The sequence below is a fragment of the Lineus longissimus genome, chromosome 6, assembly GCF_910592395.1.
Source record: "Lineus longissimus chromosome 6, tnLinLong1.2, whole genome shotgun sequence".
NCBI lineage: Eukaryota > Metazoa > Nemertea > Pilidiophora > Heteronemertea > Lineidae > Lineus > Lineus longissimus.
The window spans coordinates 645,491-666,120 of NC_088313.1; the positions used below are offsets into that span (position 1 = coordinate 645,491).

Sequence of the window (20,630 nt, forward strand, 5' to 3'; positions counted from 1 at the left end):
ACGTAAATGTACGTCATGGAAAGTCATCAGTTGACTGCCAGGGACGTGCATCTATGTAAGACTGACTTTGACTCAAAAGTATCAGATGTCTTCCCAAACTTGAGATGGGCAGAGCCAGGCCTATCAGCTTCTTAATTGTGAGCTTTACTTCTTTCACAGTATGAGAATCAAGTCAATGTACTTGGTCGCTGGACTGACATGGGGCCAACAATGACCCGACCAAAATGGTCCGACGCTGCTGGCAAGATTAAGCTGAAGAAGGAAGATTTTGAACCTCCACCAAGCTGGAGATGGGACACTGACTGGTTTGTCAGTCCAGAGCTGAGTATGTTGTTCGACAAGGACGCGGGACATCGCACGTATATGGAAGATGCCTTTGAATGTCAAGGTCGTATCCCCGGAGGAGAATGGGGAGCGTCTTCTGTCGCTTGGACTGATGTGGTGAGTTGAGCTTGATTCATACATCCATGCTGAGAAGTGTCATTAACATGCTCCTCCATTTTGCATAGTCACCAAATATGAATGACCCAAACTCTGAATGAATTCATACTAACTATTCATGGTCCCGACTCCTGCTATGGAGCTGGCCAAGCCAAGGAGTCAATTCCCACCAAAACATAGAAAGGTTGAAAACAGCTGTAATGCAGCGTTAGAAAGTGGTTTAACCTCAAAAGATAATATATTTTCCTGCAGTGCACATGAAATGAATGCTCACAGCACGATTTTTACACTCACAACAATGCACATAACCACTTTTGTAACTTCATATAGAAAGGGCATCAAGTAACGGACATTGATCTGACCGACACCGGTGAAAGACTTGATTATGATCCGTTCACTCGTGGACGACGGCTACGACGTAGCGTGTCTACCCGCAATAGTCGAAGACGTCAGTTTCGACGGTCATTGCGGACTAAAGGCAAAGCCATTGCCTTGACCAAGTCTTTAGCTCATCGTGATGATTCAGCTCCTGATATCAAAACTTCTGACGCCAATGACGAAGCTGTCACATCGACTACCCAGGGTGCATCTTTGCTTAAATCTAATTTGGCGACGCCCATGCGACGCCTGACTCCACAAGGCTCCCCTGCGCGCTCTCCTTCATCAACTCCTCCTCGTAACAAATCTCCTAAACTGCGCGGTTGGTTGGATCAGTTGATCAAATCAGATGATGACCTGCTTGATGATGGTAGTTCTAGTTCATCTGAAGATTTGTCCAAATTCACCGGCGTGTTGAATAAAAGTTCCTCCAAGATTGTTCAATCCAAGGTATTTTGCCACATTGTTCTTCTACAATGGATGCACCAGTCTAAAGGGATGGAGAAACCAGTCTAAATTGGTTGACGCACCAGTCTAAAGATATAGGTGCACCAGTCTAAAGGGATGGAGAAACCAGTCTAAATTGGTTGACGCACCAGTCTAAAGATATAGGTGCACCAGTCTATAGTTATGGAGAAATCAGTCTAAATAGGTGGATGCACTAGTCTAAGGTTATGGATGCACCAGTCTAAGGTTATGGATGCACCAGTCTAAGGTTATGGATGCACCAGTCTAAGGTTATGGATGCACCAGTCTGACATGTCTGAGGTGATATACAAACCTGTCTAAATAGGTTTGAGTGATGGAGGGTTTTATCTGTCTATTGGTGGATGTATCAGCCTCGAGAGGTGAAATGTACATGTCTAAAATGGTGGATGTTCTGTCTTCAATGTTGGATGTGCCAGTCTAAAAAGTTAGATGTGCCAGTCCTGAAAGGTGGAGGTGCCAGTCTAAAAAAGCAAATGTGCAAGTTCAAAAGGGTGAATTCACAGGTCTTGAACATCCAAGTCATATTGTATTGTAGAAGGAAGTGGTGCAGATCATCAGTACCATGTTGAGACATCTCTCAATTGTTAACATTTCTCTACTCTAATATGGTGAATTTCATCTTTCAGAAAGGAGATTCTGCCGTCAATCGTGACGAAATCCGCTGTCCGTCTGGCTGGGCATGGGACGATGACTGGCAAGTGGACTTCAACCGACCATGTGATGAGGAAGGTTGGGAGTTCACCGTTGAGGCCACCCTTGGTGGTTACATGCCCGTGGAGAAGACGTACCACATGTGTCGACGTCGCCGATGGGTGCGATCCCGTACGCTCGTCAAGGATGCTGTCCAGGAAGAGCAGCAGGTAAGTCGAGTGCCACAGCTCTCAGAATGCCAACATTTCAATATCATGTTTGTTCTTGATTTCTATTGTCGACCACTGATACCACGAGTGCCCCTCAACAATGTTTGCAATTACAAATGGAACCATTACTTTCTAGGAGGAGGCATCGAAGGAGGCTGCCGAGGGATGGGAGTACGCGCCACTCTTCAACATGAAGTTCCACGCTAAGGAGCGTAAGATGGATCTGGTGAGACGTCGGCGCTGGCATCGCAAGATGGTCGCAGAAGGCAGCGGTGCTGGTTGTTTCTTCAATGTGTCGATTGTAAGTTGGGAAATGTTCGTTTCTCGTGGGCATTTTGGAGCTTGTATCATGTCTACAGAAATGGTGTTTGGTCAACCATTTACTATCTGTTTAGAAGTTAGCTCAGACCTGTTAAATTGGTTGAACATTTAGTTTACTAGAGCTTCGATGAAATCTCCTGATGAAAAGCACCTTTTTTTCCCTTGGATATGATTATAATGCCTGCTACCTAGTTTCTATATATGATTTGCATAGTTGAGGTTTATGGTGGTTGAATTATTGATGGTGTCGTCAAAAAGTGTCTTTGGGTCATCGCCCTTAGGTTAGACTGTTAGACCCCCAATATGTTGTCCAACCCTTTTAACCCACATTAAACGTTGTAGCCACATGATAGAAAAAAACATCCTGGGGTAAATATTTCACAGTTACGAGTTTGCATGGTCGTGGACCTATTGAGTGGGTGGTTGGTTGGAGAGAGAAACATGAGTATGCGGCAGATGGGGGATCAGTGGCATGATGGTAAGAGCACCGAGCTCATGATCAGGAGGTTGTGGGTTCAACTTTTGGAAGGATCACTGCTGTTGAAACTTTGTGTCCTAGAAAAGTAGAAGTTTGGAATATTTTTGTTAATTTGATAAAAGGCTACGGCGTTCGACTCATTTGTTCAAAATCCACATTTCACCTAACATAGCCAGCTGAAAATCGAAGGCATGGGGTAATTATTTCAAGATTATGAGTTGACATGGTGGAGCCCCCTCCCCCCTCCGATGTTTGGTGGTCGGTCCGTCCTTTTAGGGAGGTTTGTGCCAATAGATGGCAATCAAAACTCCCTGTCACCAAAAGAAATCCAAAACACAAAGCCGAATTTGATGTGTCCGAGTCTTGTCCTTACGGAAAAAATCACAATGAAAGAAGTGTGAAATTGACTGCTAGGTACTTTTCCTTGGGACAGGATCATTCTCGACAATCAGTTCTCCAACTTGGTGAGAATCAGGTAGGTCTTTCAACAAACCAAGCTGCCTTGTTCTTGTTCTGTATCACCAGTTCGTTCTGCGGATGACAAACAATTTCAAAATGGGCATGAAGTGATTTTGTGCTGGTAACCCAGTGGTTAATTCACCTTGAATTTCAATGCATTTAAGCATTTTTAGTAAATTTACCATTGCATGTCCTTTTTGGATGCTTTCTTTGTGATGCACACATTCCCCAAGGGCAGGCCACTCGGTAAGTTGGAAGGCCCTTATTCAATGAACAAGGTTCCCTGCAAGTTGGAACACTGATTCTCCAGAATGAAGATGAGCTGAGACGTTGACAACTCATGTGACATTGGCATGCCGGTTTTGGTGGCTAGTTTTCATGAGTGTTTAGGGGTGTTTACGGTACATTTAGTGTCAAAAGTGATTAACCTCAAGAAGGGAATTTATTGATCAGGTTTCTTCGTTATAATTGTTTTGTTTGGAAGAGCAATGACCTTATTTGCATTTTCGAACTTTTTCTTAGCGATTGGTGCTTCGGTACTCCGATTGTTTGTCCCGCCATATTGAATAAGGTCTAAATTCTGTCTTATTGCATGTTTCATTTTATAATTGCCCCTCTTCTGCAATCAAAGGAAGACCCTCTCAATATTCCACTCAGACATGCTAAACGTCCCCTCAATAAGAAGGTACTGTCAGTGTCAGTTTCTCAATGGTTATCTGTGCATGCTGATGTTTTATACTGTAAGCTATGATGGGGAAAGATAGCCCTTCATTGTGTTCTATTCACAGTTCTTGTGTGTGTGAATAGTGAGCAATATCAGGGGCTAGCTATGCCCCATTTTACCTTATCGGTCTTTGCTCATGGTGACTTGACACGTTACTACTGGCAGTTGAGTTTCAACCATGGCAAGGGCCGATAGGAGTGAAGGAGTAAGAAGTAGAAGTGAAGAAAAACTTAGAATAGGGTATGGCCGTCCCAATTTTCATTTGGGTATGCCTCATAACGCAAATACCCTAGACAGTCAGTGCCACGTAGAAGCAGTTGTAGTTTTGCTGGTACCCTATAAGATTTCCAGATTTTCCCATTCTTGCAATGCATGTCATGGGAAATCGAATGCAAAAAATTCAAAATTTCCAAAAATTCAAAAATTTCAAAAATTTCAAAAAATTTCAAAAAATTTCAAAAAATTTCAAAAATTTCAAAAATTTCAAAAAACCTCAAAACATTTCAAAACATTTCAAAACATTTCAAAACATTTCAAAAAAATAAAAAAACTCAAAAAATTTCAAAAATTTCAAAATTTTCAAAAAAAGTTTAAAAACTCAAAAAACTCAAAAAACTCAAAACCTGTTGAACTTTATTTCTGACTCCCTTCCTCCAGTGTTTTATGTTGTCACTTTCTCATCCAGTCTTCTGTTTATTTTCTTGACTATTTTGTTCCAATTCTTGTACTCTATTTGTAAGGTTAAACGCAAACCTAGCAAGAAGAAGAAGGTAGGTACTTAGGTTGGGCAGGACGTCTGCTGCAGCCGAGTGTGAATATCTGTTTTGCCAACCCAGTGGCGCCATCAGTTATCAAGTTTTCAAAACGACTAAAGGAAATATTGAATCTTGGGCTAAATCCCCAGTCCATCCAGCTTGCCTGACTTGAAAAAGATGGATTTTTTCTAAATTTACGCCATCACCTCGGAGGTCACTGTTTTCATCTTAGGGGCAATCTCTCTGACTGTTAACATGCCTAGCGGTTAACATAGTCATGAATTAGAAAGATAAGAATATTCCCAAGTCTGAATGTGGAAGTCAGTCCTGGGCTCATTTGAGCCGCAAACTTGAAAACTTGATGATTTGAAGTTGTTCAAAAACGTGAGGATTGGATTGATAATTTCCTTACTGCGCTGCGATTTTGATCCAACCAGATTTGAACATGGGATCCTTGTAAACTCGTTTACAGGGAACCATCACGTGTTCATATTCCAATGTCTCAATCCCGTTTCCCATTTTGCCTTTTCCTCTTTGAAGATTCCAATTTTCTACATAGTCTATTTCCCATTTTACTATTTTACTATTTCCTTCTTGATGTTTACAGTTTCATACATAATCTGTTTCCCAATCAGATCTTAGCTTAACTTTCACAATCTCCTTCTTTATTTACCTCTTAACCCAAGAGCCATGATACTGAATGATTGTTATAAATACAATGTTTGTGCTAATCTCAACTTTTGAAGTAATTAAGCACTTTCACTGCTTGACATTTTGCTCTGTAGAGCTGGCACTTTATGTACTAGTCAAGGGAAGGGATAGGGTTGACAAGAGAGTGTTGCATCACTAAAGCCATCCACTTGTTGATAAAATATGAAAGAAACATGTCATTGGGAAAACAAACCATAAAACATCCAAAGTTATCTTTGAATGGCTGATGCCAATGCTCTTTTTGATAATTATAGTCTTCCACTAAAAAAAAAAATTGAGAAAGATAAAGTCAGCTTGATTGTACTCCATTTTTGGGGCCTTTGGCATTGATTTTGGTGAAGCCAGAGCTTGCTTTTGTGGCAATGAGCCAGGTACACTATGAGAAGGTTCATTCCCTTGGTTTGGCTGCTTCCATTGCAGGTACACCTTCACATTAAAAAGGTATTTGTTTGTAATCGTGATATACCTGGCTTGGGCACATTGCTCATAGGTTCCCTGGGAAAAGCTATGGCCTGCCCTTCCTCGAGGGGACCAGATGGCCCCTGGCGTGACATTATTGCTCTCCCTGTTTCCTCAGACCCTCCTGTCTTACATATGATAACTGTACTATATTGATGCTGATATCGAACTCCCTTTCCCCCATACCAATCCCTCTTCGATTCTGTAACTCTGATATCACACTTGACAACCTTTAGCGTCTAATTAACGTACAGTTATGCTCAGAAGTAACTTTCCGTAGCATGAATGACAGCGAAGAGCATTGTTCATGTGTGTGGAAATGTAATGTACAGTTGTGGTCAAAAAGTAACTTTCCTTATCATTCTCCACAATGAAACGCTATTGTACATATGCTGTGGAAATGTTCCAAGGAAATGTTGCACAGAAAGGATTGTTACTTCTGAACAGTTAAGTACTTTCAAACGGTCAAAAAGCAGTGGAAAGATCCAATCCTGATGTTTTAAAATCTTATCACTCGTAAAAAGAAACTAACCCAACCCCTCGCCGATCTGCACCGTGGCTTTTGCTGAGTAAAATATTAACTTGTCAAATTTACATGTGATGGTAGCACAGAATAGCGTTGGGAAATTACAAACCTTAAGCAGGGTTGTCCGATTTCTTACTAACATGATACCTGGTACTATAGCCATAAATCTTGTGCACTGACTCACTAACCTGATACTGATGCAAAATACCCGCTCAATCCCTCACTAACACGACTAACCTGTTAGCAAGACAATGAAACTTGCCCAATTCCTAACTATCTTGTTACCGTGGCAATGAAACTTGCTGAAATCCTCTATATCCTTTTACCGTGGCAATTGAACTTGCCCAATTTTTCAAAAACATGTAAAAACAGCAATGAAATACATTTTGAAACATGAAAAAACACTGTTCCTACCAAACCTGCCTTTTTGCACTCCAAACTCACCTCGTGTGTGGCTTTGCCTTAATAATGAAAGCATTTTGAAGTTGCAGGAGAGCATTGCTTGAATCAAGAACTTTCTGCTTTTCTCGGATCAGGACTGGCTGTGTTACATAGTCATAGTTACCATCTTGCAGAATCACTTACCATTTTAAAACTTGAAACAGAGAAGAGATAGACAAGTCCTCGCCCTATTGAAGCTTATAGTGTCTTCTCTTACTTGGCTGGTCTTCCATGCAATGCGGACCCTTTATACAATCTTTTTGTCGTTGTGAACTTTACTGAGGCCAATAATAAATTTGATCCCTATTGCTCCATTCCATGCAGTAATCAATCAAGTAATATTGACAGATTTCATTGGGTAGGTTTTCAATTAAATTAAAGTATCAGACCTTTCAGTTTGACCCTTGACCTTTTCTACCTAACCCTTGCCTCTACTTTACATTTGCCTTTATTCATCTTCCAGGATTCTGACAAGCAAACGATGGCTGCTCCAAGGATGTTCCTGACATTCGATAGTAAGTGTTTCACCCAGCAAGCAAGTCTTGTGAAAATCCCTTGGAAAGACTTCATTGAGACTATTTTCTGGGTTCTAGTTTTACAAAGCGTTATAAATTCAGATGCCAGTTCATTTGGCTCATCTGATGCATTAATCAAATTGGTGTCCTACTGACTTCACAGCCATACAAATCTCACAATGTCTACATCGCTGCACATTTCAGAGTCCCAGAAGTACCAGCTACGTTCGTACATCTACCAAGCGCGTGACATCCTGGCCGGGGACAGCACCGGTCTCTCTGACCCCTTCGCCAGGATCTCCTTCCTCAACCAGTCACAAGTCACGGAGAAAGTGGAGAAGACCCTCTGTCCTACTTGGGACCAGACGCTGATGTTTGAGCAGGTTGAAATCCACGGAGACCCGCGTGGCATCGCTGATAATCCGCCACAGATCGTGATTGAGATATTCGATCATGATACCTTTGTGAGTTATTGTTGATTGAAGAATACTTTAAAACTGATTTGTGAAAAATCTTCAATATATACTGTATCAAGTTTACTCTAAACCTTATCAGTATGTAGTTATTCGGTTTCTTGATAATGAAACTTTAATGCTTTAGGGCATTGCCCAATAACCCCCCCCCCCTCTTCCACCCAGTTATCTCGCTGTAATGCCTTCCTCAGACTCCATCTTTAGGGAGGTAGGAACATCAAAATAGGCCGTACCTGTCCAAGAATAGGTTGTACCAGTGCAAGACATGGAGACAATGTCACAACCATTCAGGCCCCACCGGCTTTGCCCATCTAAATGAAGGAAGATTACAAGACCTATGTAGACCTTGAAAGGGTTCCGATCCCCTGCCCCCACCTTGCTCGAGTTGGATGATAAACAAGCATATCCCTTTCCTTATTTTACAGAGAATGCAGGCTAGTAACGTTAAAATGCTGAACTGTGATATGCCAATGCTTAAGAATTTCAGTCCGCCTACATTCTCTCTCTATAGCTTTATCTCTTTGTAAATACATCACTGTGGACACACGTACAGGCTCCTGCGTCGTCTGGGAGAACATCACCTGTACGAGTGTTCGCAGTGTACCACTACTTTTGAAACGTTTGGTGGATTTGTTTAAAAACTCTTCAATCTTATCAAAGAATCATTATTACTCCTCTGAGGACTGTTGTAGCAAACTTTCCCAGATTTTTGTCCAGCTATGCTTGTGCAAGAATGAGGACCATAGCAGAATCCTGTTTGTCCATTTGTTACCAGGTGTGTCCCAATCATTGCACATACGTGTATAGCCATAAAATGAACTTGTAGAATGTTGTACAGCTTTTTTCTGAAGCAAAATGAATTCTTGTGCACCAAAGGAGCTTCACTGACAAATGAAATAGCTATTGGAACCATAGCCAGCATCTGTAAGGCCTGAAAACTTGGCCTGTAAACCAGATCACTCTGCTTGTTGTCCCTCAAGGCAAAAAAAGTTTACAGTGGTGTAGGTTTTTGACATTTTGCAAAATGCATCATTTTATTTCGAAATGCCATATTTCTCTTTCTTCATTTGACTGAATTCTCTACAGACTTTGTTTCATTTCTGTCATTTACCAAGTTTTCTTTCCCTTACAAATAAGCAGTTCAGACAGACAAGTCGATGATTTTCATTTAGTGTGCACATCACCAACATCATACCAGGTGTCTCTTTCTCTAGTGTGATTCTAACATGGTTTGGACTTTTGAATTGGCAAGTAACTTCTGTATGTAAACATCACTGTGTGTTCAGTTCAAAAGAGCTCAGATTTTACTTGAGGCATTGTTTCTTCTTTGAAACCTATAGAATCCTTCTTCAACTCTTCAGGGTGAAGATGAATTCCTTGGAAGGACCATTTGCACACCGCTTGTCAAGCTCGACCCCTCTGATGGCCGCACACCTGTCCTGCAGTGGCATGAGTTCAAGAAGAGCGGCAAATACGCAGGAGAGCTACTCGCTGCTTTTGAACTCTTCCTTGTAAGTAATGTTTTCTTGACCTGTAATGGATCTTAACCTTCATTGAATGAGTCTGACCTTTATTGAGTGTCTGTATATATGACTTCGCATTGGTCTTTGACCACTTTCCATGTACATTGCCTTTCCTTCCAGTCATTGTATTGTTGACAATAGGCTTACCATTATCACCCATTCTTCAAGCTCCACATCAAATTGTCAGTTGGTGTAATTCAGACAGCACTACTGTTTAACTGAATCTTGTTGTGGTGGATTGGCTTTTTTGCACTTCATTCATCATTTAATCAGGCCATTACTCCATAATCATTTGGTGTAGAGGTTATGGGGTTCTTTACTGAAGTTATTTGGGCTGCTCTGTGTGATTAAACCCTTTTGATTGGATTTTAATTTGGTAGGGTGGCATCATGTAGAATTGGGGTAGGGGAGGATTTTTTGAAAGTCTGCTTACCATGATTATCAAAAACAGTATCAGTTGATCAGGGCTGGATACAGCTTATTCCGCTTTGGCATCCCTCCACTAATAAACACCATGTAACTCGCCGAATCTTTCAGAACTTTGTTCTTATGCATGGTGTTCAGAACTATCATTTTCATCATCACCAATGAGAATCAGTTCCCTAACTTATCGAGCGTGCAGCCTACCCTTGATGGTGCCTGGTAGAAGCTTGGTAAAATGTGAATACAACATTATTTAGTAGGAAGACATTCTCCATTCCAAGGGCATGCCAGCTCTGCAAATTGGAAGGCCTGCCTGGTCTTGGGAAAGTTGAGGGAATTGATTCTCCAGGTTGATCATATGGTCACCCTGATGTGTTCATGTCATTCACATCTGCATGCCACCCTTATGTTCAATCTAAAAAATATTTTATAAAAGGTAAAACACTGCATTATGCTCCTCACTGCTGCAGAACTGAGACAAACACAAGTTTTGTGAAAGTGGTATGGAAAGGGATGTAGAAAAAGAAACAGTGACAGATGTTTCTGATAAAAGAATGTCACTGTTGTGGTACCAGAGCATGTGTTTTTGAAGAAATCTTAACTATTGTGGAGGATGGGGGAACCATGAGCTGTAATGTTAATGTTTTGCTTTAATCTAGGTTACGGACAAGATGTTACAAACTGGTCAGAATATTCAACAGCTGGTTGGTATTATGCATTGCATGGTTTCCTAACAATAACTGCCAATCAGCCATTTTGTGATAGAGATGACCTTGTGATAATCTTGCTTATGACCTAGAGTTCCTGTTATGACCTTGAACTTGTATGACCTTGAACTAAGTTGGCTGGGAATGACCCAGTGTTAACTGCAGTTTTAGTAGGATGAAAGATACGGCACTGAAAGATAAGAATACTGTAGGGACCTTATCATGTTGTTGGTGCCTCATACCTTGCTTGCCAGTTTCCACCGCATTCACTGTGTGGCTTTTGGTGTGACTATTTGGCTTTTCAAGACACAGTTGTTTTGGCCATTCTGTTTTTTTAATCAAGAATGTGCCTCAAGCCTAACACTGCGCTTGCTATAACACTATGTATGCATGATTTTTTTCTCCCAATTTCGGTGGAATTTTGAAAATTGTTTGGTCTGTAAGCAATTTTTTGCAATATAGTCAATTAGGGGACAGAGTTATTCACTTCATCAAAGTCCCCATAAGGCTCTGCTTGTAAGGCCACGTAGCAAAGAGGATGAGCTCTCTATGTTAATCAGTATACACTTTGCCTGCCAACATACAGCCTCTCCCAGACAAGCTCCTTCCTCTTGCTGTGGGGATGTTTCCACTATTTGTGGTGGTGTGACCACGAAGCTCTGAGAACATGGAGCTCATCAGCTGTAGTAGGCAGTTCATCTTGGAGATGGGAAAATCAAAACACCAGCGGGCATCAAATCGATTGCCACACACTGACATGACATATGACATGTGGCAGGACATCATCAAAGCCTATGGTGTAAGGCAAGGTGAACAGTTAAGTCCAGTCTTGTGTGCTATCTTTTGCTGGTGACAAAGTAAAACTATGTGCAAGAATTATTCTTACGTCAAGTAGGACTTGACGTAAATATGTTTTCCTACTTACTGAAGACGGATTCCTTACATCCATACATGTTAGTTATGATAAGATGAGTGTTTTGATAAGATGAGTGTTATCACTATGTCCTTTTCATCCCAAACTGGCTGAGTGGCTGTTTTCTTGTACAATTTGAACCTGTCGCTAATAATCATGAGGACATTTTCTCCGACTTATCTTCAGCAGAGAAGGTTGCCTCATATATACCCACAGCCATTTTCATTGTTATTTGAATGTCTTCACGCATGTATATAACAATCTGTGACTAACAACCATGAGGTCAGGCAACCAAGCAACAAGGATCCCGTGCTTGATCTGTTGTGAGAGAAAAAAACTTCAAGCACACAGCTACTAGTTTGCAACAACTTTCTCTAAGTAGGGAAATCTCACAGGCTGGCTGCATTATGAGAGTGTTTTGGCCCTCAACACTTTCTTCTGACGCCCAGAGAATAAATTATTAGTGTAATAGCATCTGCTGCAGATGATTCAGCAAACTGTTTGTTCTTGTAATGATCTTATGGTTGGGAATTTGTCAGTCTTTGTATCTCAAAACACTTTGTAAAATTGTAACTATTGTTTATGTCCACGGATAGAAGTTGAAGTGTTACCATTGGTCATGTTGGTGTTGAAAGCAGCCAAACCTGGCTGACTTGATAGTCACTCATATTTACGGAGATTCAGGAATTGGGTACTCGCACAGTATAGACAGTTCTTTTTCACTCAGATCTCAGTTGCTGGTGATAACATGTCAACAGGCCAACCAGTACTTTGAATATCGAAATGCTTCAATCTTTATCTTGTTCTCATCCTGTGTAAATGCAGTGTCATTAACTGAACCTTTTCAGCTTTCTCCTCTGCTGCCTTGCCATGACAAAAAACTTGCCTCTGAAAAATATGTTTGCATTGATTCAACCTGTGCCATAACTGACTTGCCAAATTGGGAGAAAAGTTAGGCTTCTGATGTGTTTGACATCCTGACTGAAGGATTTGTACCACCTCATACTTAATCGCCATCACGTGGTACACCCTCTGGAATCAGCATCCACCTCTTCGAGGGTCTAGCTCCCACCTCTCAGAGTTGAAGCCAGCCACCACTCCGAGCGAATCCATGCAACCTCGGACTGAAGGTAACCTGTGGAGAAGGCCCTCGCATGTTGTTCTTCAAGTTGATTCAGCTGACAACTTCCTCATTTTAGGGAGGCTATGCCAGGACACCCTAAGAGCCGTGTTCAGGTTTTCAAACTGATGTTGCAACTCTGAGAGGTGAGAGACACTCGGAGAGGTTGTTGCTGATGCCATGAGGTGTGGTACTGAGGGTGAAGCAGTATCAAATCATTGGTGACCAGGATGTACATGTTGTGCTGTTCTTATGACTGCATGTGTGTGAAGGGTCCAAATATGCTTTGCAGGCAGTACCACTCAAAAAACGCTTTTCTGCTCAATTTTATATATGATTGCAGTTCTTTTGTCATGCCATGGTTACGCGAATTAATAAAGTTCTATGTGTTGAATGTTTGATAACAGTCTTTTTAGCAGGTACTCATTGTGTATATTCCCCGTTCAAACTCACCTTACACTTCCACCTCCTGTTCTATCAGCAGATTCACAGTTTGATGTGCTGATTTGCTTCCACATCTTAGTTTTTTTTCCAGCACAAAGTTTGTTATCTTCTGTATCTTCTTGACCACTACCCACACATGTCGCCAACTTAGTTGGTTTATTAGCTCACCTCTTAGCAGAGGTGAGCTTATCCCATACCGTGGCGTCCGTCGTCCGTCGTCGTCGTCGTCGTCGTCGTCGTCGTCGTCGTCGTCGTCGTCGTCGTCCGTCGTCCGTTAGCAGGGCACGTTTCGTAACTGTTAGAGCTATTGAGTTGAAACTTGGTACACATGTACCCTTATGTAATGACACCTTGGAGACCAAGTTTTGGTCCGATTCGTTTCATGGTTTGGCCACCAGGGGGCCAAATGTTAAAAGTGAAAATATGCAATATCTCCCTTAATAGTAGTCGAGAAATTTTGAAAAAAATATGGTAGGTACTTCTAGCAAAGGTGCATCATATATCCTCCGGGTTTTTGATTTGACCTCCTTTTCAAGGTCACAGAGGTCAAATGGTGTAAATTGGCCGTTAGGATGAAACGATGGCACGTTTCTAAACTGCAATGACTATTGATACCAAATTTGGTACACATTTACCCCTTAGTCAGGTGATCTCAGGGACCGAAGTTTGGTCCAATATGATTCACCACTTGACCACCAGGGGGCAAAATCCAAAAACCTTAAAAATGTGATTATTCCTTAACTTCTTGCCAGATTGCCACCAATTTGATATCATGGGTACATCTAACCACCATACAGTATATGTCACACAGGTTTTTAATTTGACCTTCTTGTCAAGGTCACAGAGGTCAAATGGCGTAAATTGGCCGTCAGGCCGTAACTATGGCACGTTTCTTAACTGCAATGACTATTGATCACAAATTAAGTACACATGTACCCCTTGGTCAGGTGATCTCAGGTACTGAAGTTTGGTGCGATCTGATTTGCCGTTTGGCCTCCAGGGAGGGGGCCAAATCCTAAATTCTTCAAAATGCCATTATTCCTAGTAATGACTTGCCCGATTGGCACCAATTTTATATCATAGGTATATCTAATTCTAACAACCATTCAATGTGTCAACCGGGTCTTCTTTGATTTGACCTACTTTTCAAGGTCACAGAGGTCGAATGTACTGTAAATTGGCCATTTTGGGGAAATTGTAATTGCTTGGACCCACATCAAACCTAACACTACATGACACAATACCATGCTCTTTATCCATCTTTCCTCCACATGAGGTGAGCACAATGGCCCTGGCCATTTTTCATAGTCTTTATTAATACTAAACATGCTTTTCCTAGTATTATTTACAAAATGTTCTCCAAAATCTTTATGTATATATATAATCATCTTTATGTTAGGATTACCAAATTGTAACTCAAAATTTTCACCCCCCAAAATTTATTCTTCTTTCTCCGATCTAAGACTGGTCAATTGATTACTAATCAATCAAGTACCATTCCAAGTCTGAAAGACCCCCTCTCCTGACTTGGGATACAACTTCATTATTTGCACTTTTCATGTGCACTTCCAATTAAAGTCCAAGTAAAGGTGCTTCATCACTGCTGATGATTTTGATTGAAGATGTCTTGTAATTCAGTCAAAATGCGAAGTCAGAGTCTGAAATTCATCTTAACTTTTCTGTTATTCGACATCACTCACAAAGGAAGTGAGAAAAATAGATCAGAGACTTAGACATGATTAGAGAGTGGAGCTAACTCAGTGACCAGGCCTCTCGTTCATGTTAATCATAACGCCGTCTCTTTCAGATGAATGGAAAGGACCTGCCCTTCCACCCTCCGAAGAGAGGAAACTTGTACCTTGTCCCCAATGGCATCAGACCCGTCATGCAGCGTACCGGTATCGAAGTTTTATGCTGGGGCGTGAGAAACATGAGAAAATTCCAGTTGGCCAGTGTGACATCGCCAAGCGTGGAGCTCGAGGTCGGAGGTCATATGGTGACGTCACCAGTTATCAAGAGTACTAAGAGGAACCCCAACTTTGACAACCCCCTTCTATTCTTTGATGTGGTAGGTCTATAGTTGATCTTTAGTCAGGTCTATAGTTGAGCTGTAGTCTGGCCTATAGTTGAGCTGTAGTCAGGCCTATAGTTGAGCTGTAGTCAGGCCTATAGTTGATCTGTAGTCAGGCCTATAGTTGATCTGTAGTCAGGCCTATAGTTGATCTGTAGTCAGGTCTGTAGTTGATCTGTAGTCAGGCCTATAGTTGATCTGTAGTCAGGCCTATAGTTGATCTCTAGTCAGGTCTATAGTTGACCTGTAGTTAGATCTATAGTTTATGTGTTTTGGTGTGCCATCAGCGTACTAAACGAGCTGTGCAACGAATAACCCCTCTCTCCACATGATGGTCAGTGTTAGGCCATGGACACTGACACCCCTGCTTGGAGGGCAGTAGATCTTGCTGTCATTGGCTCAGGCCCTGACAAAACAGCTCTATGCTAACCTACTTGGCACAATATGCTATTGGAAAGCCCAGGTGGCCAAGGAATAACATGAAGGACTGATTGCTGCTGCGGGTGTCACTTTAACTACCACAGCTGAAGCATATTAATTGTTCACTTTTATCATCATTCTTGTCTGTTTCCTCAGATGTTGCCCAAGGAAGAACTGTACATGCCCCCCATGAACATCAGGGTGAGAGATCATCGCCAGTTCGGAAGGAAACCATTGGTGGGCAACCATTGTTTGAAATCAATGGAGAAATACCGCGTGGAGCCAAGGATCCAGGAGATAGTTGAGGAGCCGGGAGAAGGAGGTAAATTTTTCACTGTACCACCTTACATGACTTCATAGCATTTTGTTAGCCAGTGTTGTGCTCACTACGTGTGATAGAATGCTGTATGGTGTAAACTTGTGAAATTCCTACTTGGTCACCTTATTTTTGACCTGATTCATTTCAGATCCCAATGGCCCGATGACCCCTGCGGGCGAACATGTCATTGACATGCCTGATGATGGCGCTGCCGTTGACACTCCTGCTGGCTCACAGAAGAAGAAGGTAGGTTTGAAATTTGGCTTTGGTGTTTTTGAAACAACGTCCGTTTGTATAGATTTATAGATTGGACTTGTGTTTTTCTTGGCTCTTCCTGAGTGAAGTACTGACCTCTTCACAAGTGGCGCTGATCATCAATTTGGTTGTACTATCCAAGCTCCAGTGTTGAGTGGGTCCATCTTGAGAATGGTTTCAAAATGTCAGCATTCAAGATAGAGTGAGGTCACTGTGACTGTTCTGCCATTGCCTTGTTATCAACTGTCTCTAAGCACACTGTACACTGTATTTGATGTACTTTCGGCTTGAAGTATGAAAACCTTTCATTTTGACGTCACTCTCTGTCCCTACTGCAGATGGGGACAGGCCTGGCTGGTCTAGTTCTGTCCGATTTGATGATCAGTCTCACGCTGTGGTTGGCTCTGTGTTATCCTAGCCTAACCATGCCTAGCATTACCTAAACTAGCTTGGCTTTGATGTTCAAACAAAGAGAGGTACTTAGTAAAATAGTGAAGTAATGATGATAATCATATGATTATATCTGCCATGTTAGTCCGTACATCCAAGTAAAGTGTTGCTGTCCTGTAGTGTCATTGTCATGGATAAGAGTCCTCTGGATTTATCCGTATTACTGAGTGTTAAAATCCGGATCAAAATACTTTTTTCCCTAAAAATCTTTTGGGTTGAAAATGGCTCCGAAAGCGACTTCAAATATCCAACAGTCATCCAAGTTTATGACCCTTGGGTTGATCAAGGGAGATTTCTAAGTGATACTTTGCTTGGATGTCCTCGATGCTTGTGACAACCATTAATATCTTCTATTTCTTAACAGTATTCATATAATTCAGTTGATCAACATGTAATTTGTTTGTTTTCTCAGTAACTTATAATTATCACCTTTGTTAGCCGTCATTGGAGAGTCCATGTGCAGAGTGACTTGGCTGATTTTTGTTGACGAGTCCATCTGCACAATGACTTTTCACTGTGATGTTCACCTGCACATTGCTAATATTTATTGACTTCTGCACAGGATGATGAGGTATTGGCGTTGTCCTCAGCCCTCACGTCAGCAGTGGGTAAAATGCAGGTATGGAAACCAGACATTCGAGTGCTACTCACTAATAACTTAACTTGAATTTACTATGTGTAGATTTTTGGAAAAACATGTTATGTGGATCTGTTGCCATTCTTCTTGTGTGTGCTGTCTGTGGTGTGTTAACAAGAAGGGGCGCGCCGATGAGCTGATAACATGAATATGCATAAATGAGACACACAGACACGACAGACTTGCGGTTTCCTCCTTCTACACATACCATACTTACCTCGATGTGTCCAACCTCCGCACATTATAACATACAAGAAGTATTGTCACAAATTTGAAAAGCAACATTTTGAAAGCAGATGTGCATGTTCAGAGTTGTTGACTCAATCCCAAAGGCTTAATTTTGACTACAGTGTGTCAACTTGATATGATTAATGATGTGACAAATCTTATCTTTCTCATCCTGAAAGTGTTTGATTTGACAGCAGAAATGCAAACATCTATATCTCAGCTCTGTGTGGAACTTTGAATGTTGGAAGTCTGGCTAAAAACAAGCTTTTTAGAGACATTTTTTACTCTAAGCACCGGTCCATCTCTGTGTGATTCGGTTGCCAACTACCAACCCTCCAGGAGAGAAACTGTTCCTGTAATCTGTTGCACCCAGCTCTTCTGCTTGAGAATCTGACATTTCTTGCTGTCTGCGACCTCCTTACCCTATTACACCAACTACTGGACTGTAAGCAGTGAGGTACTAAAGCCGTCTTTGAAGAATTTTTGTCAGTCATAACACTCTGAATAGTAGCTTGGCATTTCAAAGTCACTCCTGGTACAGTGTCTGGTGCCTGAACTACTGAATGGCTGGGCCATAATTGGTTGCAACTAACCGATGCAGCATTATGCACAATCATCCAGAACATACACAATGAGCAAATGAACATAAATGACTGATATTTCCACATGGTTTGCTCAATTGGTGTCTCAATTTTATCAGACTTGGTTGCTATTGATGTTTGGGGGTTGATTATATCTATTCACATTTAACATATGCACTCTGGTTTCCAAACTGCAATTTCCAAACTGCATGATATTGTTTTTAAAGGATTTTGATGAACATCCTAATTTTTGAAAATTTCAGATAAAACTTTCCACCATACGTAATCATGGTATATTCTTCTGCCAAAAGTGACATGTGATGAACCTTGTCACAGTGAGGGGCCTACCCTGTGCCAGCAAAATTAAGAAAACACCATTCCAAACACAGTCATCTTTAATCCTGTCAAAATCCTTTAATTACTGGTACCTTTTAATCCTTTACAATTGTTAAAACAGCACCAATTTCTCCCAATAACAGCACAAAAAGCTCATTTCACCCGACATTGCTATGCTAATCTGCAATATTTCTCAAGCAAGTGTATAGAATCATTGTCCAACTTGAAGTGACACTTGCCTTGTCCCACAAGAAGTCCTGCCAGAATATTATATGTTTTGTACAAAATGAAGTCTTGATTCTGGTTACTTGGGTGAAATGAGCTGAAGTTTTCTTTGACTTTCAGATAAGACGACTTCTTCATCCGCTTAACAAGCATTTAACCCCTTTTGTGCCGATACAGTTAACACTGTAGTTCTGACTGATTTTTTTTCCGTTGAATGTTGTGCTAATAAATCTGTCCTTCTCACAGCTGGAGTCACATTCTGACTGTCGATATGCCATCTGATGAACTTTCATTTCACGCATATTATTGAGTTTCCTTTCTTTTGAGAAAAACAGGTCTCTCATCTTGAAATTCTACTATTCCTCTCTCTCTCTTGTCTCTAACATTTGTCTCTATTGACATCCCAGCACCTCTAACCTTGTTGTGATTTTTCTTGTTTTCCAAAGTCTTGTGAATTTTAGTGATCAGTGGTGACCTTGTGTGAATATGCTACCCCTTTGTTGTGACAAACTGATTCATTCAACAAACAAACAAACAGAAAACGTTTCCTTGTTGTTCTGGCATTGTGATGGAGGATTAGAGGTCTTTGTTATCACAATGATAAGTTGTGGAAACTCAGTTGACCACTGATCACAATAGTCGTTGTTGCTTGGCAAGTATTGTTATCAAGGATTCACTGGAATGTTTATACATTATAGTCTGAGCAACTAATAACAGTGGCTAAATAAATGGTTAAACTACAAGTAGTTGCTAGGTAACCAAACATTGTTGCTTGGCAACCTAACTAAGTAGCTAAACTACCCTTTTGCCATAGAGATAACAAATGTTGCTAGGCAACCTAATCTAGTTGCTTAGCAATAACCGTCACTACAGAACTCACTGTAGTTGCTAAGCAACTAGGTGTAAAACATGCTTTTTAGCTGCTGCTTCTTGTCTTTTATAGGATGGCAAGAAAAAATCGGACATTGAGGGACAGCCTCTCCTGGTAATAATGATTCAATAAACTTTTGAATGTGTACAGAATATATGTGCAGTATCAGCTAACTCCTGGCTTGAAATTTCTTCTCTTTTCCATTGTTGACAATGTAGAACTTGCGTTTTCGCTCAATAATTCACAAATTTGAAGAAGAGATGGAATGAAAGACAGTTTCTAGATTCGATCCCTGTTAATCTCCCTAAAGCTAATCTGTGATTTCTCTCAGTATTTCTCCTCATCGCATTCCTGATTATACATCTGCCAGTTTTCAAAACTATATTGTCTAAATGTTACGGTCCTTTGCCAATCTAGAATTGGAATATATTGATGTTGCCCCTCTGTCCTTTTCAATCTTATTGATGAAAACAGAATGTCTGCCTTACTATGAAGGCACTTTGCTTTAGCAAACTTCGCCATCATGAATTTGATATTGCAGTTCAATATTGAATTAATTTGCACCTGTCTACCTTCTGCAATCAAAATTGTGAATGTGTGATTCACATTACATGCATGCCGTGGCTTTGACAACCTTCGGACCCGTCCTTTCCCAAAAGCTGTAGGTTATGCTTCTCTTCCCTTCTGCTCAAGGAAAAATCTCAGAAATTTCAAACTCAAATTTTGATCTTGTATGGCTGTGAAAATTGATGAAACCCTTTTCATTGAAAACTTTATCCCTTTTGCTGCGGGCGACATGCACAACATGTCATGTGACATGTCCCTGTCACGCTGAATATGCGATTTCACAAAAGCTCAAATAATAAAAGCCAATTATATTTCTCGGTTTTCAGTTCAATGTTTGCACAGCAGTTGATTGCAGACCACAATTGACACTCTAACTCTGCCTGCCAAGCTTTGCTCACTAACTCCATAACAGATAATTTTAAACCATTAGAAGTCCTCTGTCAGCTGATGGCCGGTGAAACAGAAGAATTGTCAGGGCCACGATGAAAAAGGAATTGACTGACCATGCTT

The 20,630-nt window shown here is 41.1% G+C and overlaps 1 protein-coding gene across 12 annotated transcripts in view; it reads left to right on the forward strand.

Annotated features, from left to right (window-relative positions):
- Positions 1 to 20,630, forward strand: part of LOC135489072 (myoferlin-like) — a 102,077-nt gene that overhangs the window by 62,333 nt on the left and 19,114 nt on the right. For 11 of the 12 annotated variants that reach the window (XM_064774218.1, XM_064774219.1, XM_064774213.1 and 8 more), the window contains 12 exons: positions 160 to 441; positions 1,935 to 2,168; positions 2,305 to 2,469; positions 4,058 to 4,111; positions 7,506 to 7,557; positions 7,762 to 8,021; positions 9,392 to 9,541; positions 10,636 to 10,680; positions 14,968 to 15,228; positions 15,808 to 15,973; positions 16,119 to 16,216; positions 19,626 to 19,667. In XM_064774218.1, coding sequence (XP_064630288.1) covers positions 160 to 441; positions 1,935 to 2,168; positions 2,305 to 2,469; positions 4,058 to 4,111; positions 7,506 to 7,557; positions 7,762 to 8,021; positions 9,392 to 9,541; positions 10,636 to 10,680; positions 14,968 to 15,228; positions 15,808 to 15,973; positions 16,119 to 16,216; positions 19,626 to 19,667 — 1,809 coding nt within the window. Of the gene's footprint in view, positions 1 to 159; positions 442 to 1,934; positions 2,169 to 2,304; positions 2,470 to 4,057; positions 4,112 to 4,890; positions 4,921 to 6,036; positions 6,058 to 7,505; positions 7,558 to 7,761; positions 8,022 to 9,391; positions 9,542 to 10,635; positions 10,681 to 14,967; positions 15,229 to 15,807; positions 15,974 to 16,118; positions 16,217 to 19,625; positions 19,668 to 20,630 lie in introns of all 12 variants that reach the window. The other variant, XM_064774214.1, reaches the window with a different exon arrangement.